This window comes from Leptinotarsa decemlineata, unplaced genomic scaffold (genome assembly GCF_025532065.1).
Source record: "Leptinotarsa decemlineata unplaced genomic scaffold, Ldec_3_MD MMD2_tig00000133_RagTag_RagTag, whole genome shotgun sequence".
Taxonomy (NCBI): Eukaryota; Metazoa; Arthropoda; class Insecta; order Coleoptera; family Chrysomelidae; genus Leptinotarsa; species Leptinotarsa decemlineata.
Window position 1 is genome coordinate 5,563,419 of NW_027412542.1, and position 25,144 is coordinate 5,588,562.

At 33.1% G+C, this 25,144-nt stretch overlaps 1 protein-coding gene across 3 annotated transcripts in view; it reads left to right on the plus strand.

Annotated features, from left to right (window-relative positions):
* Lola (longitudinals lacking) overlaps positions 1-25,144 on the plus strand; it is a 499,448-nt gene that overhangs the window by 362,253 nt on the left and 112,051 nt on the right. Inside the window, exon 5 of one of the 3 annotated variants that reach the window (XM_074172690.1) lies at positions 11,537-14,232. The exons of the other annotated variants lie outside the window; for them this stretch is intronic. Coding sequence (XP_074028791.1) covers positions 11,537-13,044 — 1,508 coding nt within the window. The 3' untranslated portion in view covers positions 13,045-14,232. Of the gene's footprint in view, positions 1-11,536; positions 14,233-25,144 lie in introns of those variants that run through there. 3 annotated transcript variants of the gene reach the window in all.

Genomic DNA, 25,144 nt, shown 5'->3' on the forward strand with positions numbered 1-25,144 from the left:
AAGTTATTGAGGTGTAGCTTTTTTTTTGGTACCTTGATCTGTTACTTCAAATTCTGTAGCCAACTTTCACTGCCGTGATGAGAAAATTGGGTAAACCGTCTTATTTGTTCTTGTGCAGATGAATAAACATATCAGGATTAGGAATTTTTTCATGGATTTCAGTTAAAAATGCACATATCAGATGTTATTCAATTTGAATTGCTGATTTACACTCATCATTTCATATATTTGCTCGGTAGGTTGTGAAAGCCCTGGATTTTGGTGCTCTCTATTACTTGTTGTATAATTGCTCATTTTGTTTCATGTGTTTGTGAAATTTTTACTATACCCAATCGCAATTTCATTAGTATAACTTATGACAATATACATTTCAAGAAATTTGTTTCGTTTACTAGCTTCAAGCGAGAATTATGGGCATTTATTAGAAGAATAAAGCTGTATTTAATTATAATAATCGATAAGATAATATTTTTCTGTATTATAATTATTAATCTGTGAAATCGGGGTTAGATTTTATGTTATGATCAATAAATAAGTTTGTTTATATGTTAGAAACCAAGCTAAGATTGAGATCTTGTATATATTAATTGAAGGTGAGGGGAATTAATTTTCTGATTGATTATGATAGTAGAGTGATTCAGATGTAGGACAGAGAACTTTCAAAAATACCTTGTTCCCAAAGTGTTCATTCAAATATTATATCATTGTTATAGTAGGTAAGTTATTTTTATACCATTGTTAAAAGGAAGTTGAGATGTTTTATACCGTTGTGTTAAGAGAAATATCAAAATTGGTTCAATAAATAAACGAATACTTTTTATCTGTTTTGTTTGTTTTGCTTTTTGACACTATTCAATTGATTTGAGTATGATTATTCTGAACTATTCAGTATGGAATAGAATGAAGGTAATTTGCAAGTCCATTTTGAATGGCACTGGCCGATATTCGATTTTCACTATAAAAGATTTTCGAAACTGCAACAGAATAGCTTCCTGGAACATAAAAGATGAATTCCCCAACAGTTACTGTTACATCCTTCAGAATATAACTTTTGTTCTCGCAGTCAACGCCCAAAAGAGGTTGCTGTCTGCCGCAGTAGCAGATGAAACGTTTAGTATTTCAAGTTTGATTTGACCACGGTCTGCCAACCTGGATTTTGTTCTCTTTTGTCGTGATAACGTTTATTTCAAATAGAGAAATCATTACAGTCATGAAATGTGGAGTAAATAAACATGTATACTCACAAAATCAAGTGAAGTGAAATAAAAGAATGTATAAGTATAGTGACGTTTATATTCGGAATATATACATTGATAGGGGTGATTTCATGATTGAACTCATATTCATCTATTTGAAGGTGAGTAGTATAGGATGATTTGAGGTTTTCCATTCTGGAAACTGTTTCTGTTCTTTTATGCGTGCTTCAATGTTATATTCCAGTTTGACCTATGTGAAATATCGGACATGAGCCACAATTCATAAACCATTGGTCTACCTGTCAACAAACTCTTGTCTTTTTTTTAAATTGGTAGGCAATATGCATGTTTTCATAATCCATATTCATATCTTTATTTTTATAGCTCCATATTATCTTATAAACGTGTGGACCAATTTTCAAAAGCGGAGCAGTAAATAGGAGATGAAAAGCTAATAAGTACCCCTTCATTTTCTTTTGAAATATTTGAGGCTTGAAAGTTTAGCAAAGTTTCAAAGTGAAAAATTTTTAAAACAGCATGGTTTTTCAAGAAAAGTTTTCCGTGGTAGTTCCGCCTTGAGGCATGTTTTGGATAGACCATTCTTTACAGTTGTGAACTATATATACCGAGTGGCCATGATTGAATTGTACACTTTGCTATCTCGCCAACGGTAGAAAATACAGTGTTAGTTGAAACAGACAAAAACATGTACTAAATAATCTGAAAAAATTGGAATCGCTGATTTTGATTTTTCTGTTCTGGTATCTTCATTATACAAAATATGAAAAAATACTTGAAGTTTTCGATTGTGAAAAAATGTCGAAAGTTCATTATTCGACTCTGAAATTTCGACAAAGCCTAACTCTTTCATCAGACAATATGCTATCATCGCGTGAATCAAGTTACCCTTTCCTTATATTTTTATTCAGTCCTTTGTAACTGACATTGTAACCGAAATATTTGAAATCCATACTGAAGACTGTATATCGCAATATTATTTTTCTGAATGAAAAAACACAACACGGAAAATTATTTATATTTCGTTCGAGTTGGGATGTGGAGTGATTTGCTTTGAATTGCAGGAATGAAAGAGGCATCAAAATTTCAGAATAATTGTGGGGGTCGTATGACCCCCTTAATGAAAAATGGAATGAGTACATATTGTAGTCTTCATGAAGTTCAATCAAACACCTGTTTACATTTTCTTATATTTTGTCTAATAAAGATACCAGAGAAGAAAACTCAACGATTTTGATTTTAATCAATTGGTTAAGGTCTCGGCCGAGATTTTCATTGTTACTGTCTTCATTCGGGTTTGAAGGCTGTCGTAGTTTGGAACTACATTCCTTCAGAGGTATATTCTTCTTGATGATGATTGATAAACCTCTGAAGAAGCCAGCCACTCGTGCTACCGATACGTTAGGATGAAGTTCCAAACTACGACGGCCTTCGACGGATTTCGACGGATCGACGGATTTCGATTTTTTTCGATTATTTCTAAATCGGCTAACGATAATTTGGATTCGTCTTCATAAATGCATTGCTTTCTAGAAAGCCCACTATTGTCTAAATCAATCAAATCTCATCTTCTACCGTTACCGAGAATACAATAGTGTGCCACCCGGTATGCTTTGCTTTTCAGTTGTGCTGATTATCGATCTCTCTCACTACTGGTGAAGCAACTCCTAATTGAACTTTCAATTTTCTTAGATCGATTACAGAATCATTTTGAATCTTGGCTTTGTCAATTGTTCCGTAACGTAACAAAACGAGGTTACGAACAACGCCGCCTGTAACAAACAAAGATACGCGATATCTATTCAATCTTCTAAATTTATCGCCGTGCATGACATAACAATTATTTGATGCCACTGCTGAAAATTGACAAATGGTGGTTCGGCTTGTAATGGTTTCGTATGTCAAAAATGGTTACGGGTAACCTTTAACAGTATTTCTTCTTTGCTGGCCATAACGTAAAACATTCGCGGTTACGTTACGGGTTATTGATTACACATGAATATGCATCGTGAGGTAGATGTTTTCAATAAATAACAAAACATTAGGATGAATCTGTCTGCATCTGAATATTTTGCTTCTAGGAGTACCCAAACGTAAATAACCAATTTTGAATTCCCAACAGTTTTTCCCAAAAATCTTTGCTCTTGAATATTTTGGGAACTACTGGAATTACCTGATATAATATTATTTAAAGAATCGATATTGTTCAACATTCTGGAGCCTTTTCGATGGTAACCAATTAGAAAAAAATGCCGAAAATGATAGATTTCAAGTTTATATATTTTTACATTATGTTTTCAAAATGATTTAGAGTTTGAAGTAATGATTGGCAATTGCATATTTTAGCCTTTTTGAATGGCTTCAATTTAAATAATATTCCATTCATCATGTTTATCAAATTATCTGGAGGAACAATTTGTTCAGGCCAGTCTCAACTCCCTACACTGTAGCTTAATGGACTGACACCTATCATAAAACAACTACTACCTGGCTAATACCACGAAGGGTGTTGGATTATATCCGACAGGTGTCAGGTGTCAGCCACAATACATTTTCAATTATTGGAACACACTTGCAGACCGGTTTCGGCCTGTTTGGCCACTCGTCAGTGCATGATCGATGATTTCCGATAATTGACAATCGAATTTCTTCAGAGTATCATTCCTCGAACTAGGCTGAAACGGACAACCAACAACAGATTTGCCATCGCCCTATCTGCTTGTGAACGAGGTAACCAGCCGCATATCCAAAATTTGCCCAATTCCTCGTACAAGGAAAACAAATTCACATATAGTCGGTGGGCATAGTTGAAGACTGGCTACAAATCAAATCATCTGAAGGAACAATTTGTTCAGGCTAGTCTCCACTCCCTACACTGTAGGTTGATACACTGACACCTATCAGAAAACATCTACTCCCCTGGCTATTACCACGAAGGGCGTAAGATTATATGAGGAGTTTTTTCCTTACACGAGGAATCGTGCGATGGCAAATCTGTTGATTGTTGTCCGCTTCAGCCTAGTTCGAGGAATGATACTCGTTTTTAAATTATCTGAAATCATTGACTGTGTGTTGATGATAGACACTATCTCACACTGAAGTTTGAGGCCAAATAGCCTCAAACTCTCTTTAACAGGAAAAAAGATACAAATGTTTGGCTTTGGATATACAGTGCTTTACTGTTTAACAATTTAGAATGTTTCAAAGATTTGACTGGTTTTATAGATACATTTCGAAGAAGTAGGTGGAATATGATACAGATTGGTAATATTGTTGATTTTTCGCATAAAATTTATTTCTTTTGATACATTCTCACACTGTGATAATATAGTTGAGTTTTACTACTATTATTGTACTACTTTTATGAATTGAATAAAGTGTTCAAAAAAACAACCCGAAACCGGTCTGCAAGTGTGTTCCAATAATTGAAAATCTATTGCGGCAGTTGTATCGCCAACAGCATATGCAGAAATAACTTCAGTGAAGAATCCTGCACTTCCTTTAGATGATTTGACTTATAGCCAGTCTTCAAGTATGCCCACTGACTATATGTGAACATAATGTTTATGATTGAAATCATATTCAAAACTTCGTTTTCAAATATTCATGAACAGTTACTCAACTACAATATGATTATTGGAGAACCCGCGGTGCACTGTTAATTCGACTACCATGAATTTTTGGATAATGATATTTCATGTTTATACAAACGACTGACATTTCTAGAATGTGACATCATAATATTCGTTAAATTCGTCTTTTATGGCCCTAGAATTATCATCAGCTTGAAAAATGACGGAGTAGTTAGTGAGTGTTAGAAAAAGGGAGATGTTTTTTTTTTTTTAAAGTAAATCACCCTGAATGTTTTCGTGACACATATATCACCATTCAAAAGAGAAAAACGCAGAATGTTCCCAAGAATATGTTTAAGTATTTTGAAACCCCGTCCACTTCAGAGTGGAAAAACTGTTTTAAAAGTGAATATTTTGAAAAACAATAGAACAGTTTATTCCAAACTGTATTTCTACTGTTTGTAAAAACTCAAAAGGTATCTAACTCTTAAGCTGAAACCGGAAAAGTTTTAAGTTATTTTCGAAACAAATGTTTTCAATAAATGATTTTCATTTTTCAGAAATCCTAATGACTCGATATGAATGTGAAAATTGTGGAAAATCATACAAGAATAAAACGCATTTACGGAGACATAAACAAGAGTGCGGCAAACCTCCAGCTTACGAATGTTCCATTTGTAATTATAGAACTTATAGGAAGGAAACTATCAAGACTCATTCTTTATCCAAGAGACATATTTTCAATTGTATGAGAAATAAAGATTTTACGAAAACGTATGAAATGTAATTTATTTCTTCATAACCAGTGTTCACATATGCTTGTACAAAAATTCCAGTGAAGTTTTTGGATTACCGCGGAGGTAGTAGATAGCATTTAGTCATACCTATACAGGCCGTTTCTTTTATCATATGGTAACATTGCTATATTTTAAACTGTTACAGATACGGAGACGAATAAATAGAAAAAAAGATAACTGTCATCGGGAACAATAGAATGGTCGAAAAAAAATTACGGGTACTCACGCCATTCTAGAGTTTTAATTAGAAAACTAAAAATGCGGTTTTTCGTTTTTTGTAATGGAATTGTTATTTCGGAGAATATCAATAAATGGAAAAGTAGTGTTATTTATTGTATTTGTACTATGACGATTTCATAATAAATATTCGATAAAACGTTTCGTGTCAACATGGCCACCATCAACTTGATATTTTTATAATTCTCAATCCTGGAAGTAACGAAAATATCAGTTTTTGGTCAAACTTCGATTGTTGTATTATTTGGTATGATCAAATAGCATCTCAAACCAAGCAAAGCCTACGCGTTTGAGATGGTAAATGAATTGAGAATTATAGAACAATCGAATTTTGACCGAAAACTGATATTTTTGTCACTTCAGAATTATAAAAATATTCGATTTATAATTTATTAGGGGGAAATAAGACTTGGAAGAAGGATTATGGCAATACAAAAATTTCCAAAACCAAAAAATACGAATTTTCATTGTTTTAGGGTACCTACCTGTCGAATTTATTGGGTTGTTTGAATTATATTTTAAAGAAATTGAAACAATTTACAAAAGAAGTAACAACAGAACCGTAATTTAAAATTGTTGTTACTGATGGTACTAGTTATTTCAAATGAAACGCTATAAAAATATCAAATGTGATATACCCTTGGATTGTGAATTTATTGCTTTATCAATATCTGTAATAAAAAAGACAGGTCCGTCTTTAAAAAATAGTTGATGGTGACCATGTTGACACGAAACGTTTTATAGAATATTCATTATTACATCCACTTAGTGCACCTCGAATTTCATAACATTTTTTCCCATTTTCTGATATTTTCCAAAATAATGCTGGAATATCGAAGCCCTTTTCAATAGAGTTTCAAAATAAACGAGGAATAGAGGAGGAATGAAAGATATTAAAGACTAATGATATTTTTGTTTCCATCATTGTTTTCTTACCTCAAATCTGTGACAAAATTCAAACAACTTTATAGAAGAGACGTAGGAGTGGACTTTTATTGGAGAATGAATTCAACTGAAAACACTTTCCTCATATACCAGAACGTATGATGGTTTTCTCCTAATTTTTCAGAGACTATTCGACCGTAAAATATAAGTCTTTTATATAAAAACTTCATTATATTATCATCTGTGTTACTGGGAGAAATCTAAACAACTACCATTATGATGTTTGTTCCTTCGGCCAAAACAAAGTGAGCAGCATATAAATTTATAATTCCCTCTCAACTTTCGTTCGCCTCGCCCGATCACACTTTTTGTAACGCTCTCGTTACTCATTCACCAGCTTACTCCCCAAGTCGAGCACGCGAAAAGAAGTTTTATTTAAAAAAATTATGACCATCTTTACAGATCTCACCCAGATCCACTTAACAACAGTGCTTTCATTTATATTCGATGTATCTTGGTGTTTCTCACATTGATGCAAATATGTCCTGAACAATGTTATTTCGAAAAATACTATGAGTATACGACACATCAAGTTTTTGATGGTTTTAGTGGTTTCAGAAAAAATATCGAGGAATGAATTAAATAACTGGAAGATAGAACTGGAATCTTTTTAACCATCACAAATATTGATTCCACATATTATATTTATATAGTCGCTAGGACATTACCCGGTTAGGTTCGGTCGGTAGTTTGTTCCACTTATTCAATCGACCGTCTGGTGAAACTATGGTTCAAGCCCACAAAGACCAAGAATTGACAAAAACTAGGGGGCCTGTCTGCTCTAAGAAACGTTGAATACTATTCGTAAAGGTATCGATACGAAATAATATAGTGCGTCCATCATTACTATTTTTGGAGATGATTTTATTGTACGTTCCTTCACGAAATAATCTTATCTGACGCAAATTGAACCCATTGAAAAATAATCAATTCAAATCGTTACAGTTACATCGCATGGCGTCAAAGTACAATAATTCTGTTCATCATGCTTGATATATTGAATAGTGAAAACTTTAAACGTATATTGGTGTCCACTGTAAGTGATTTTCTGGTGATAAAAAGATAATTCATTCAATCATGATTTGAATGTGATGTTCCCAAGTGAGTGAGTACTTTCGTTCTACTTTGGAAAACAATCATTAGGCATTTAAAATTCTGTACTGAACGGATGTCGTCAAGTCTAATTCTGCCCAAATAACTTCATTGTTCTGTAATAGTTGTGAAACGTTTAAAAAAAATCGAACATTTTTTCTTGTATCATCATTCTGGGAATGAGCCTCAGGTATACATTACCTGTATGTATACCCGAGCTCATACCGTGTTTCTGGCTATTTTCCTCATCAGCGCGGTGCAGTTTTTCATTTTTGGTAACCAGTTGTTGTCCATCCTTGCAATTGGCTACACCTCGCTGATGAGGCCAATAGCCAGAAACACGTGTCCGCGGTTTGCCCCCATTTTTTGAGTGTTCTGTCCACAAATTCTCCTCTTTTTGATTCATATATATATATATATATATATAATAATATCTTACTGAGGCGTTTAGAATTCATTGAGCATGAAGAATTACACTTAACCTTTTTGAAAATTACTTATCTAGCAGAAATCAGATTGTTCAAATCAATAATATTCATAGTGATCCACTACCTATAACCATGGGCGCCCCCCAGAGGACAGTACTAGGCCCAATTTTGTTTTTAATATACATTAATGACATTTACAAACTTGAAAACATCCAAGACGGCATTATATCTTATGCAGACGATACAGCTCTGTCATTTCTAGGTGATACGTGGGACGACGTCTTTAAGAGAGCTGAAAGGGGACTCACATCTGTTTTCTCTTGGTTGAAAACAAGTCTTTTGAGCCTAAACATCGCTAAAACTAAATACGTACCGTTTACCCCCACAAATAAAGATCTACCTTCCAAGAATAAGCTCAACATACACAATTTGCCAAACCCCAATGATATGCACATGTCCTATAGTTGATAAGGTAAACAACATGAAATATCTTGGTGTAGGTATATGTAGACCAACATCTACGATAGGAGGAATATGTAGACCAGACCGTTAAAAGACAGTAAATTATCTTATAAATTCTACCAACTCAGAAATCTCAATAATAAAATGCTACTAACAATGATATATAACTCACTCGCAGAATCAGTTCTGAGATATTGCATTATAATATGGGTAGGCGTCAGCAAAAGTCTGTTAGATAATCTAGAGGTAATGCAAAATACTATCCTGAAAATCATTTCCAATTGTGAAAAAAGATACTCCACTGTAGCACTATACAAATAATCAGAATTATTTGATGTGAGAAAATTATACACTTATCACTGCATATTGTGGATGCATAATAACCCCATCCCGAGCCAAAGTTCATCAAAACACGAATGTCTCTCGCTGTAGATTAACTTGCACTCAGAGATGTATGTCATTGACCGCGGTGAAAGTGCGCCCGACTCACGATCGGAAGGCCGTGGGTTCGATTCCCGCCTCGACCGGATATTTTTCTCGAGATAATTTATCTGGTTGAAGCTGGTATGATTCTGTAACCGTGTTAGGAATCACACGTTAAAAAGTAAGACCTCGTTAGTCCTTAGCTTGCACAAGTTTACCAACTTCTGAGAGTTGTCGTTCGTATGGGGACGACAGCTGATTAACGGAAAAACAGATTTTAATAGAACAGATACTCTGGCCCAAAACTAATAAACCTAGTTCCTTCTGACATTAGAGTAATCTCCAATAAATACAAATTCAAGTCAAAACGGAAAGAACATGTGAATCAAAACTAACTATGACATATTGAAATATATCTATAAACTGGATTCCTAATCGAAGTTCTCTCTAGATTATTGATATAAACTGCATCCTATTGTAGGCAGGGCCGGCCCTGCCTAAAATAGCGAAGAGAAAAACCAGAGGGGGAGAGATCCAAATTTTCCCAACCACACCAGCAAAATTTCCCAACTTTCGAAGAAATGAAAGCCGAGGGATTAGTGTTACTACTATAATATATTAATTTTCTTACTTAGCCATCCAAAGATTGGCTGAATCTTTGGATGGATCTTCACAGTCTGAAATTTCCCAACTTTTCCAAGTCGAAAAAACAGCGAAAAGTTGTGAATTTTGTAAAGTTGTCACTTCAAAATTTGTGGACTATTCAGGACTGTTTTCTTACTTGGGAGAAATTAAACTTTTTTAAAGATTTCAACTAACTCAGAATTCTCTTCAAGTTATGCATGTTGGGAAATCTCAACCTTCTCCTGGTTTTTTCCCTTTTCTTATTACCTCTCCTTCTCTTATCTCTCATTTTCATTTTTTAATTTTTATTAATTTTTTTACTATTATTTTTTTCTATCTTCATGGCCCAAAATTTCCCCCCATGGCCCATGGCTCAAAATTCCCTCCCATCCTCCCCATGGCGACGGCCCTGATTGTAGGTAATATCTTGAATTAGTTGAACAATCCAACGTTACCTTATGTTCGACTAACTATTACTTTCTCATTCTACAGTTTTCCTCCCTTCCAACTATTTGTATCACTTGTATGTATTTACATTGTATGAATGTTTGCTTTATTATGCAACAATGATACCTCATATTATATGTATGCGTTAGTGTATGTATATGTGTATATATGTATGTACATATGCATGTATATATATATATATATATATATATATATATATATATATATATATATATATATGTGTGTGTGTGTGTGTGTGTATGTATATACATATAATCAACGTTTAAGTTGTTTATAGGTTGATACTACAACTTAAGTGCTGCTTAGGTAGGTAGCTCTGCCTTCAAAATTGTTTATTTATCATTCAATGTTATATCATTATCAAAATATATAATTACCTGAATAAATTTATCTATATATCTATTTACAGAGCCAATACAATTATTATGAAATTGTTTTTTGAAAAAACTGCGCCGGCCAAACATATTTTCAAATGTTCTCCAAAAAACGTCTCCATTTTTCAAAATTACAATAAAAAAAATATGAAAGAAAAATATTACGCCTTCAAACCACGATTTGGAAATATATTCATGTATGCGGTCATTTAAATGAGTAATATATGGGTTGAAAAGTTAGTTAGTATGAGTTTTTCGTTAACAAGATGTCGTTCACATAAGAACGATAACCCTCATAAGTATAAACTTTACTCAGTACCGCACACTTCTTATTTACTAAGTGAGATCATTCTCCAGAATTTGTCCGGATAAAAATCGATATTTGAAGCAGCAGTACATGAAAGATGATTTCGATTCATCTGAGACGGCCCATCGTCAAAAATAGAAAAAAGTAGGCCTGTATTAGAACCTTGTTGCATTGTTGAATCTGGTTTGAACTAAATTGACTCGAGGTCATCAATTTGGAGTAACCTTAGCCATTATATAGCACAATCTTACTAATATAATTATGATCTTGCGAATCTATGATCTCATTGATAAAGTGTGATACAAGTATGACACAGTAATGAAAAAGTAGCAGTAACGGGAAACCTTGTAGTACCTATTGGTATCACTTAAGTATTTTGGTCTGCGATTTTATAGAATTTTTTTGAGTTCATATTTTACAGAGTTGGACCATTTATTGTAAAAGATTTCCATTGCGTTTTATCTAAAACAAAAATTTATATCTGTGATAACATAATAATTGTAGAACATTCATGAACTGTTATAGTTACAGTTATAGTTATTTTTCCTTGTCCCTTTATTCTATCATCTGCTAATGTGGACAAAATGTTTCAGGTATCGAAAATCTCACAACAGATGAACTCCTACAAATCACCAGAACCGGTCATTTTCCAGTGATAAATATGAGCAATTTCTTCAAAGATACAAGTGAAACTTCGAATCGAAAGAAGAGAGAGAGGAAATCAACTGCTAAAGTTATTGCTATGAAAGAAATGATGGGGGCGGGTAAAACCATTGTCAAGAAGAAGAATATTATTTCAAATTCTGGCAAAAACAAGACACCTTATTATGTCAAGTATCATGAACGTAAAGATGGGATTTTGATAAAAACTTTCAGATGCTCAAAATGTGCCGCTTTTATATCCGCGGATTCTAAAGCATGTGGGAAATGTATTGCCAAAATGAATGAGAATTCGGATTCAGGTAATATCAGTAAAATCAACGTACAAGCAACTAAGACGAATGTAGTGACAAAGGTTAATACTAAGATCAGTAGTGAAAATATGAAGTCAAAAACTCCTAAAAAAATCTTGAAAGATGGAGCAAAAAATAAAAAAGGGGTTACTTACAAAATAAATGTTACAAAGAAAATCAAAACGACAAAAGCTCCAAAACCACCTCTCTCAGTTAAATCCACTCAGAAAAAAGCATCAACTGCCAGCTGTCCAAAGAAATCAAGTGGAAATTTGAAAAATCAGTCACTCATAAAGACCAAATCAAAATTAGAGAAACTTCAGAAAGTTGTTGGATGCCCAACATTGAAACTTCCCAAAGAAATCAAACCAAAACCACCAAAATCGGTTCAGAAACCTCGAACTAGCGTGACAGAAACACAAGTTACAGTTGCAAAAAAACCAATGGTAATGAAAAATGTCGGTGTTATGAATATTGAGGATTTCTATCGCATTGAACATAAGTTGAACTTACCAAAAAAAGAAGTTATTCCAAGAAAACCCACTCTCATTAAAGTGAGTCTTCAGCCGAAAAGAAAAAATGATTCTCAGTTTGACAGTGATAAAAAATCTAACGCGTTAGAAGGTGTAGTAAAGAAATGTAGAACGGAAAACATACCACCAAAGGTACGAAAAATTCATACAGGTAATGAAAATAAAATACAGAAAAATGAACCCATGAAGTTAATGAATCAATTCGGACAAAACTTCCAGACTGGAACTACTACTACTATTAAACCTGTTATTGCATCAGTTGTGCCGATGAAGAGTGATGAACCAACTGAAGAAGTGAGAAATCAGAAATCGGCAAAGCAGACTATCAAAGTGGTTGATCCTATTGTAGAAGTGAGAGGAGTACAAGAAAATGAAACAACTAACAAAGAGAATTTGCCGGAAAGTAAAGATTCGTTTTTCAGTTATTTGAATCTTGAACAGAATAATAAAGAAGAATTTTCTCTATCTCAGACAGAACCCATAGTGGAAGACCCTGTAGAAATTCCAGGCACCAACATACTTGCAAAAGAATGTTTTAGAGGTTTCTTTAATAGTCCCAATATAGAGATAATAGAAGAAAAAGAAAAGAATGAAAATAATTTGGAAACCAAATAGATTGTATGGTAATCTTTGGTATCGAAGGAAAGAAATGAAAACGATTTTTTCACACATAATAACAGCATGATCACAATATGACAAGAACCAATTCCTTTTAGCAGAATTGCAACAATTTGTATTCGACATACCACTTATCATTTTATTCATTTGGTATTGTTTGTATCTCATCCCTAATCGTTAGGCTAATAACAACTTGTATACTTTCAAGTTGCCTAGTTGCTGTTTCTAATTATATATGAAGAAGTGAAAAAAGAGTTCAATAAGTATAATTTGGAACCTTCAACGTGAAATGAATCGATTGAAAACACCAGAACACCAGAACAGAAATGCTGTCACTCGACGCGTGTTTCGCTAACCAAGTTAGCACCATCAGGAGATAGCTACTTCTCACAACTATGTTAATGCATCTAAATGAAAATTACTTTGCATAATGAGGGTTATCAAATTAATTCCTAGTACCTAATCTTCACCTGTTTTCTATCTGTAATTACAATAGAGTGGAAATAATGGGCTGTTTGGAATGGGACCTTGATCACCTTTCATACTCCTCATTCCACATTTTTCGATTTTTGAACTTTCAAAGGCATCTAAAAACTTGTCCTGTAAAGGTCTCTATAATGTCAAGAATATCTGGCTTATTCTGGGGTCGTTCTCTATGGCATTTTGAGCAATACCGAACTTCTTTGGTCTATGAAACCGAATTTGTGAAACATGTTCCTTGTAGTGAAATATTATAGTTTGCTCACTGCAAGTTAGGTAGTAAATAGTAATAAGTTGATGATTACTTGTTTACCAGAAGGCGCGTCGAGAGACAGCATTTTCGTTCTAGTGAGAGAAAAGTGTTTTCAATAGAACAAAGGATTGCTTTTTTCGATAACTTATTTTTTCTGCCCAATGTTATAGTATACCTGTGGATAAAAAAATGTAACCCTGAGAGAAAATGCTCTAGTTCTGTTATTTTGAAATAATATTTTCATTTCATTTAGATACTACTCTCGTATCAAAAACTGTTTTCGACATGATGAAAAAATTCAATCTTTTTTTGTAGTAACATATTTGTCTCCATAGCGAATTATTTTTTTTGTTCAAGTTCGTATGTGAATTCTACACAAAATCTTTTATATTTTGTTTTATATTTTTACTGTGAATTCTTGCGTCATAAATAAATGTAGTTTCAGATGACAATGATTTTTCATTACAATAGTGATAGGATTCAGTATTTTAAAAAGAAAACGCTAATCCGAAAATTTTGATTGAAATAATAAATGACCGGAAATGAATATCTAAAATTGAGTTTGAATCACTCTTTCTAGTTTTTTACACGTTAGAATTTGGCAATACCACGACAAATACTGGATAACATCCGACACTTGTTCAACAGCAGGAATTCTCTAAAACTGATCTAGACCCTCTACAGACAACTTTTAGAAAGTTGATTATTATCAGGCCAGGTTGAACATAGACAGCATTGACATTTGATTTCTCCCGACCGAGGATTGTTTATTCTGCTACAAGTTTGATAGAAGTTGTGGTAACTATAAAAATAATATCGAACACATCAGGGTATTTTTTGTTCCAAAAATGTAATTTTAAATTGGAATAGATCGCACAAATCTGTTTTCCCGTTAACAAGTTGTCTCACCTCTACGAACGACAACCCTCAGAAACCGAAACTTGTGCGAGCTAAGGACTAACGAGGTCTCACCTTTTAATGTGTGATTCTTAACACGGGTTAGACAATAGCAAGTGAAAATAGATCGGTTAGCCTGGGGTTTGAACCAGCGACCAACACGGCAGTCGATTTGAGTAAATGAACAAAGCACCCACGCCGAACCGACCGTCCACCGTCCGACATACATACAAGAGTACACTTTTACAGTTCACTTGAGACAAATAAATTAATTTATTAGACAACTTTGTTCCCCTCTCTAATCGCTATATATGTCCATTATTCTGAAGTCTAGAGTATGTGGGCCCTTATACTCATACCCAAGCAGAACTTTCTAGTTCTCAAGGCTCGTAATCACATGAGCTATTGTCACGAATATGTTTGGCTTGTTGCGAGATGGCAGGGTTCACCTACGAAAGCATTTCGGGTTTTGGCCGTATCAATTATTCCGTAACGTAACCAAAAAATGTTACTGAATAACGCCGTAATCTACAGGCAAAGATACGCGATACTTATCGGACGGTAGCCGGTTGGTTCGACGTGGGTGCTTTGTTCACTCGACCGCTATGTTGGTCGCTGGTTCAAGCCCAGGATAAACGATCGATTTTCACTTGCTATCGTCCAACCCGTGTTAGGAATCACACGTTAAATGGTAAGACCTCGTTAGTACTCAGCTCGCAGAAGTTTCGACCCCTGAAGGTTATCGTTCGTAGGGGTGCGACAGCTGGTTAACAAAAAAAAAAACAAAAACCTATGTATTCGCTTCAAAGTAACGCAACAATAGTTTTTTTTGTGTGACGACTAATTACCGAAAAATGGTGGTTTTTTTCGTAACGGTTACGCGTGCCCTGGCGGTTACGGTTAAAGGTACGAATCTATCGAAAACTTAACCGTTAACATGTTACGTTACGGCGGCACTATTGCAACATATCGTACCCACCGTGTAATGTAATACACTACAGTTACGTTACGGATCATTTTTCACAAATCGATACGCGTCTTAAAACATGCAACAATACTCTGACTTCAATAGCCGTAACGCAACATATTCGTGATTACGTTACGGTTCATTCGTTCATAACTTTACACTTCATCTCGTTATGACTTTTAGACTTGAGCTCTCACTAGTCGTGCACTGTCTGTCATACTGTTGTCATTGCATTTATGATTTTGTAGAAACTTGAATGTTTGAGATTCAAAAGTCTAAATCTAAATTTTCAACAATCAGTAGCTCAATTATTTGTTGAGGTGAGTTATAGAAAGCAAAATCAGTCCGATGACTGTATCGAGGAAAGATTCGGACGTATTAATAAAAGAAATATTTCGAAATACAATTCGAAACATTCATATCTCCCAACGAAAAACAACTAGTTTCCTGGTTAATACTAGCCCGAGTGCTATTTTGCCGTTTGGGGCTTTTTACACAAGATGTAGCTAGTCAAGAATTTTTTCTCACAGACCTGCAGCTATACGAACGAGAATCATCTTCAAAACTATCCTCTGTGAGGTAATTATGATAATAATTATAATGAGGTTACTTATATGCATTTCTGTTGAAAGCAATTTAATGTTCACCGTGGTATTAGCCGGAAAACCAGTTGTTTTTCAACAAAGGAGTATGAAACAATTCCATCAATATACTCGTAAATATAGAGGTTTGGAAAAATCACAAAATCAATAATCAAAATCAATTATGAAACTGAATAGAACAAAATGCGATAAAATAATCATACAAGTGTAAAACATTCCTCAAACTCCACGGTACTCAAATCGTCTAAAATAGATACAGAATTAATTATATTCTTGAATAGCTGAAATTCAATTCATTTCACTTAGACAACTTATTTTCTTATATTTGAAATGGTGTGGTTTTTTAAATCAAAACATCTCGTAACTAACATAACGAAATATAATCCGAAATGAAATATAAAATGAATTCTTCTTCAACTTTGTAACACGCTTTGTTTGTTTGTTTGTAAATCTCTAACTCGGGATCTGTATTTGACAGAATTATCAACATTATTGCTTGATCTGTTCGCGGGCAGATGGTGCTGTACGTAACCTCCTTGATATATCGACATTATTGCTTGATCTACTCACGGGCAGATGGCGCTTGATCTATTCGCTGGCAGATGGCGGTGAACGTAACCTGGATATAATTCGAACTCACTTTACATGTATTTTTTCACTTGAAAAAAGTATTTTTTTTTATTAACACGCGTGCCTGCTGCCTTATTTGTAACCCTCCTTTGCGCGCATGCTGCCTTGGACTTGCTAGCTGATTTTCAGCCCCCCTCTCCGGGATCGGAAAATATCAATGGTCATTTTTGGTCACGATTGATCCCAAAGTTCACATAAAATAAATATAGTTTAAAAAGACTAAAGAACACGCTTTTATGGCATACGAAACTAAAAAATGGTAACTTTTTAGTTAGATGTTCTTTAAAAGCGTATTTTATTTTAGTTTTTTAAACTATATTTAGTATATACTATATTTCTTTGAACACATGCAATGAGCACACATGAATTGTGCATGTGTCAAATAAGTAAGTTGGTCATTATTTGATTCAATAATCATAATCTACAAAAGAAATACTACTGACATAGCTACTTCATTTTCTATTGAAATCGATTCACAGAAAAGCATCTTAAAGAGTGTCAATTGTTTTATAATGAAATATTAACGTATTGGATGCAATTATGAAGTGCTAGTGCTACAAAAAATAAGATATGGTAACACTACTTTGTGAATTACGTGACACGATAATTTTCTGTTGATTAAACTACTGTGTTAGCGAAACAAGTCGTGATATATTTTCCACATAAAGTTTGTGAAGATCAAATCGTAAGTTGTAGTTTATGAAAAAACACGATAATTTGTTTGATTTGTCATCTAGTGAAGAGGATTGAAACATAAACTGTCAAATATGTAAATTTAATTGTCTGAATAATCTGAAAATGCCGTAAAATTCAGGAAGTTGGGTTTTGCCTTCAATATGAATATTTTCGTTAACTGAGAATAAATCCAACGAACATTTTTTTGCATACCAAAACCGTGACATTTTTATCTATATTCTATTTGCCTACTATTTTTTATTTTCCTGTCTTGTAGAATTTTCTACTGATAGCGAACTGTTTCTGTTTAGAAGTCTGTTTAAATTCAGTTCTTTGTATTTGAAACATTTTCAAGGAAATAAAAGGAATTTACTCGCTTCAATGTGCTAAATGTATCGCTGCTAATGTTACTGTCAGTAAACGTCCTGAATCATTACGGATACATTTAAAAAAAATTCTCAAAAGTGCAGTTCTGAAATTCAATATTCCAGAACAACAAAATTTCGTTATTAACGAACATTTCGATAATTGTTTTTGAAATTTTTCAGGTTTTTATAAGTGTCCGAATTGTCTGAAAAGTTATTTACACCGGACTTCTCTGAATTCTCATTTAAAATTCGAATGTGGACAGGAACCGAAATTCAAATGCAGTTACTGTGAGCACAGAACCAAACGGAAACATCACCTCATCAGTCATATCACTTTAATGCATAGAGACCAAGCTATACCTGATGTTCTCAAGTCAAGAAAATATAACTAGAAATTCAATAAAAGTGAATGCTTCAAGTTCGTTTTTTCTTCATTCTTCGTTTATATTATCAGGAATTGGGTTGACTGTATATTTTATGTTAATTATAAAATGGTACTTTCTGAAAACTTATAGACCAATTGCACTGACATGTATGATTTTCGCAAATATTTGAAATATGGAAAAAGATTTTCGAAGGGGAAGTCCCATCTCTCGAACCTCTACCTTCAATATTCATTAATTTAGCGTGTGCTGCTCGATTTGTTCCATTTTGAAAAATGTATGTGTTCGACTCTAAAATATAATTATGAAGGAATGAAAAGAAAGTTTTTGGCTTTCTACTACTCCATCTTGATACAAAAAAATGTTGGAATTCCAAATAGGGGAATGAATGTCATTACGATGTCATCGATGACATAAGAAGATCAAACTTATTCCGTGGCATTAAAATTCGTAATTTATGATGAATGAATTGTGTGTATTTTCTATAATGTTATCCAATTTGGTACTGACGAGCCCTAAGGCAAGTGTCTTATGGCGAAACATCGATGTATACCAGTGAGGATGACAGTGTTCCATGTAAGTGCAATTTATAACCATTCATTTAAAGTAGAACTCCTGTAAATGATATCTGAATTTCATTCCATAACGAATGTTTGGAATACAGACTGAGTAGAGAAAAGTATCTTCTGTATAATTCAGTGTTCATGTAAAAGTATTTGTTTCGAAAGAATTTTTTCTTTCGTGTAATTCAATGTTTATATGAAAGTAGCCCATCCATGTATAGAGGTACTTATTTTCAAATTGATTACTTCCTTTTTTTGGAAGATTCCCACATTTTTTTATATCAAGATGGAGTAGTAGAAAACTAAAAGCTTTTTTTCCCAAAAAATAATCACTCCTAAAAATATAACCCCTTCAATTCGAAGGAATGAAATAATTGATTCATCATTTAGGCAGATAAATGTTCCAAAAACGCCAATTTTTCTTAGACTTGCTTTTGTTGAGTAACGGAAGTTACTATTTGGAAATTGATATTTTTTTATTTTGTTCACTTGTCGGGTCTCTTGTTGAGAGACTTTTGAACAGGTTATTGTTGAAAAAAACAGAATTTTTTGATTCTTACCTCCTTCACGAACTATGTAAGGTTTTAAATTTGAGAAATTGAAGTTGAGCTATAAAAAAAAATAACAACAAATATATTGTTTATAAAAAATATAAACTTCTCGATTCTGAAAAATATTTTTTATCATTATCAAAATTGTTTTTTGATATTTTTGTATATTCTATTTTCTATTTGTACATTCATATTTTTCAATTTATTTCATAAAAAATAAAAAAGTACATGGTTATTTGTCTATTTTTTTAATAATATCAAAAAAATCGTGTAACATTTCATAACAAATTGTTTTTTGAATAGACAGATCAAAAATGTACCAAAACATTTTTTCAACAATATAAAAAAATAATATTAATATAATCGAAATTATGATGAAGCGGTTCCTCAATATCAATGTTTAATATTGATTGACAATCAAGATTTCCATCAATGGTTTGATTCCTAGAAAAAATGAATAAATTTATTGTAAACAATGTATTTATTTATAGATGTTTCAAACAATGGGGTAAAAATCATATACATATAATGTGTCATGATGGGACATCTGTAGCTCAAAAATACTCGAAATTATTTATAAAATAGTTTCACCTTTTATCAACTTGATAAAGTTAATGTAACTTTGCGAAAGCTAAAAAAATAATGTTTTTCTGAAAATTGAATCGAAATCGTGATTTTTTTTTTAAGTTACCAAATGTTAAAATTCACACATATGAAATTTCGAAAATACTATTTTGATAAAGCATACATTTGATTGTCTTTACCAGTTGTCAAGTATTGCTAACTAAAAAACAAATTCGTTGTTTATCAATCTTTTTAAGAGCACCTTTACTTTCATGTTCTATAATTTTCACTGAATTTTGCTTGATTCTCAAAAATTATGGGATCTTGTCTTGTTCATGAAAACATGATATACACTTTGCGTTCAAGATAAGCAGGCCAGCATGGGAAAATTGGAAACCGTGGGAAAATCAATTAAATAGAAAAACGTTGCACATTTTTTAGTTTATTTAAATAATGTTCAAAATTTTGTAAATTCCGATTAGTTTCGGATATATTCGAAAATAACTGAAATTCGTCGATTCCCTTTCGATTTTTTTTATAAAAAAAATTCTCATTTTCACTTTTCGTTCAATACAAGATGGCTTTTATAGAATTTTCATCCGACATTTTTTTTCAGTTTGACCAATTTTAAAATTTGAAGTTCTAATACGGAACTGAAAAGAGACAGCTTCTCTGATGTAATACCATAATCGTTTATTCAGCATATAAGCTCTTTTTTCTAATTCGACCTAATATTCCGAGACTTTCACAGATGGAAACGTTACAAACGACATCACAGGTATGACTTGGTTTTATGTAATTTAATGAGAGAATAGTGTTTGAATGGATGTGAATTCATGATATCTAGACTGTCTCTATGACTTATATGAATTACCAGCTTCATTGACTTTTAGGATTTCCTTAAACTCCCTCTATTACAGGTTTGCTAGATCATCCTGTAGAATGACGTAGGTTTCTAAATTAAGAAACTCTGGGATTTTCCCCTCGTATTGATCTTTGTCCATAGCATGTCTATGAAATCATTAATATATTCTGAAAATTTGAAAAATCTTTTTTCTGGTAACCAGCTGTCGCCCTCCAACAAACAACCTCCCTGAGGATTAACGAGGTCTCACCATTCAACGTGTGATTCCTAGCATGGGTTGGACGATAGGAAGTGAAAATCGATCGTGCGGAGAAATAAAATGAAACGAAAAGTCCATCTGAAACAATTACTTTCAAACATGAAAACAGAAATCACTTTTTCCCATTCAGCTTTTACTCCAAGCATTTGAAATGGAATTGGAAGAGATATTGTTCACAAAAAACGCCACAAAACGTAATCTATGAATAAGTATTGATATGAAATTTCAATCACATGCAGAAGTTTCGGGTGAACATACTGCTTCAACAATTATTGCGAGTGTTGATTGTTTTTCCATATATAATGTTGTGTTACGTTTTTGTTAATAAAATCCATTTCAGCTTTATTAACAATGCTTGGAGTGCAACATGAATAGGGAAAACCGAATTCAGTGTAATTCCATGTTCGCATCTTTTGAAAAGTTGTCTCGGATGATGGACTTTTTGTTCCAGTTTCTATCTAAATCAATCTTCATAGCGAGATCTACGCAACGTTTTCGTTGAAGTGTTAATTCATTTGTTCTCTCCTTTGTGAGCTCCTCACAATTATTATACAGTGCATTTTTTTAATGTCCTTCCCCTCTTTTATTTATACAGTGCATTTCTTTACTCTCCCCCCCTTTCATTTTTTGAACGGGTCAACTAAAAAAAATTGAGATTTGGGATAATGAAATTAATGCATGAATACTTTATTTTGAAGTGGAATTGACAGATGAAACTTTCGAAATGGCGACTGGGCGATGTGGTGGTGCTCCATCTTGTTTGAATACAATATCCATATCGAATTCATTAGGATTCGCTTCGACGATTTTAGTGATGAGAGGGTCAACAGTAGTTTCTAGCATATTCAAGTACAGTTTCCCTGTTGAATTTTGATCAATAAATAGAGATCCTGCCCAAACGTTAATTTTTTCTGGATATTGGGTATGTGTTTCCCGGAAAAAGTGAGGGTTGGTGTCACTCCAATAGGAAATTTTGTCTGTGAACATTGCCGTACATGTACATGTACATGTACATTCGTTACTAAAACAAATATTGAGGAGATAGGTATGATGTCTTGCAATGGTTTCCGTCATGATTTCGCAGAATTATTTTCTTCGATCAGTGTCATCTTCAGTTAATTGGTGTACCATTTTAATTTTGTATGGATAATACCTATTCCTCTTCAAAAGTCTCCATACAGTAGAAGGAGACACCTCACAAACAATCGCGGCAGAATAAGTAGACTGTTCTGGATTTACTACCATCTCAATTATTTGCACTTGCTGTTCTTCCGGAATGGACGGGGCTTTTTGTTATGTACAGTACCGGTAGTTATGAATTTGGATACAAGTTCCCTCAAATATTTTCTACAGATAGGACGATTCGGAAAACGTTCATTGAAAATCCTTTCAGTCTCGTGAAAGTTACTCGTCAAACCGTAAATAAAAATCGCTTCAATTTTTTCTTTCAATGGACGAGAATTGACCATTTTAGAGATTGTTGACATGGTACCGTTCTACTAGTAAAACCGATTCAATTCTATTCTAATTGAACAAAGATATTCATTGTCGTACTGACATTTTTTGTCGTTTTTATAAACAAAAAATAACTTAACTAACCTATGGTAGATAAAAAGGAATATATATATAGAAATATCGATATTAATATGTTTGTCTTCAGGAAATTTTTAATTGTTCTCATATTTCAATTTTTTAAGTTGACCTGTTCAAAAAATAAGAGGGGGGGAGATATTAAAGAAATGCACTATATTATGTTGTGTAACGTTTCTGTTAATAAAATCGGTTTCAACTTCATTAACAATGCTTGGAGTAAAAGATGAATAGGGAAACCTGATTTCAGTTCGATTCCATGTTCGAATCTTTAGAAAACTCTCGAATGATGGACTTTTTGTTCCAGTTTCTATCTAAACGAACCTTCTTTGCGAGATCTACACATTTTTGTAAAACGTTTTCATTGAAGTGATATTTTATTTGATCCTTGCCTGTGAACTTCTTATATTTATTATATAATGATGAAGAAGTAAGTAGCTGAAAAACGGACAGCGGCATACTGAAATGCATGAATATCGATGCAAAAGGTCAAGTTTTGTTCAGGAAACAAAGAATCACTAACCCTCACTATATAGTTAGTAAATTCTAGCAAATACAGAGGTTCGTATTCAGTTGTTGCCGAGTCTTCGATATATAACACTCGTGCTCTCAGTCAACATATGCACCACTGAAGATGTCTGCAACACTGCCGCAAGAGCAAATGTTCCTGAAAAGTACAAAAAATTTGCAAAAACATACATCTGACGTTCTCTTTATAGTAATTGTACATTCTTGTGAATCTGAAAAACTTTTATGAGCATTCAACTGTTTCTGTAATGTGTATTTCAAGTGATGTGGATTTGTTTTCAGAATTTCATTGTCCGAATAATTGTGGACGATCCTATAGAAGAAAACATGGACTGATGCAACACCAAAAATATGAATGTGGAAAGCTGCCACAATTTTTTTGCGTTTTTGATGGATGTTCATATAGATCTAAAAGAAGATGGACCTTAGGTCAGCATCTGAAGGTTTCCCATTCCATCTCAAATAAATTTATGTATTAATAACTTTCCTCGACGGATATGAAATAGACAATGTTGCTTTTTGAAGGCAAGAGTAAGTGATATTTTTAGATTAGAAATGTTAATTAAGAAATTTGTTGAATGTTTTTCCTCCTAAACTGAATTTCGTTGATTCAAAATGATCCATTTGTCTCATATGATTTGATTTTTATTTAAATATGAAAAAAGTTCCGTTTTTGTTTGAAAGGAGTGAAATAAACATATTTAAATACCGATTGAGATATTTCTTTTCAACGATGGTCTGATACATTCTGTGAGTTTTTTCATGTTATCAATTCGACAGGTTTGTATGTAACACTGTAACTGCAATAATGTTACGTATTATTGTTACGTTTTTCTCGTCATTCCACTATTACACTGTCAATACAAGACAAAAACTCTAACTAAACTCTATTGCCCCATTAGCTTCAATCGCACTGCACTGTCCATACTGAACTGACTCGCCTACGTCGTGGAAATTCTTATACAACCCGATGGACCTCTTTGGAAACTGGTGAAACAACTCTCGAAAAGACGCGTAGTTCTAGAAGTTTCGAAACAGACATGACTGGGGGCTGAGCATGATCTTGACTGAGTCGCAATCGATCGGAAAAGATCAGCGTCGCCTGGCGTTATTTTTTCAGGGGATGAGTTACAATAGGGATTCCAAATTTTTGTATTTTGTGAATTTTTTTGCCATTAAATAACATTACAATTCATACTTACAGTAAAAATGAGTGAAAAAAATTATTGAACATATAACTTGACGAAAAAGTTGAAAATGAACATGATTTTTCTGTATGTAAAACTTTGATATTAGTGTAATTTGTTTCATGTCCTGTTTCTATAGAATGTTGTGCTAATGTTGTGCTATGAAACTTTTTCATAATGAACAAAATATCAAAATATGCCAAAAAAATATTAAAACTATAAAGAATTTTAATACTAAATTGAAAGATAAAACGGATACTACAAAAAAGTCAAATGTAATTTATAACATTCCTTCGATTATATTGGAACAACATCTAGAATGATAGAATAACTTCACATAAAAGTGATATAAAGCTTAATAAGAAATCATATACATTAGCACAACATTCTATAGAAACAGGACATAAACCAAATTACACTAATATCAAAGTATTACAGACAGAAAAAAATATTTCCAAACGCCTTTTTCTTGAAATGGTTGAAATTAATGAGTCTTCTGATTGTATGAATAAGAAAACTGACATTGATAATCTCAGCATCATATACAGTAACTTACTGGAACTACATCAGAAACATAATAATAACAATAAAAATTGTATCAATCAGTAACTCTTTCTTTAGAGTCATAAATCATCAAATCATCATACCCGTTGAGAAATGACATTTATGTGAAGGTATGACATTTGTATAACATGTTTACATGTTTAACTTTTTCGTCAAGTTATATGTTCAATA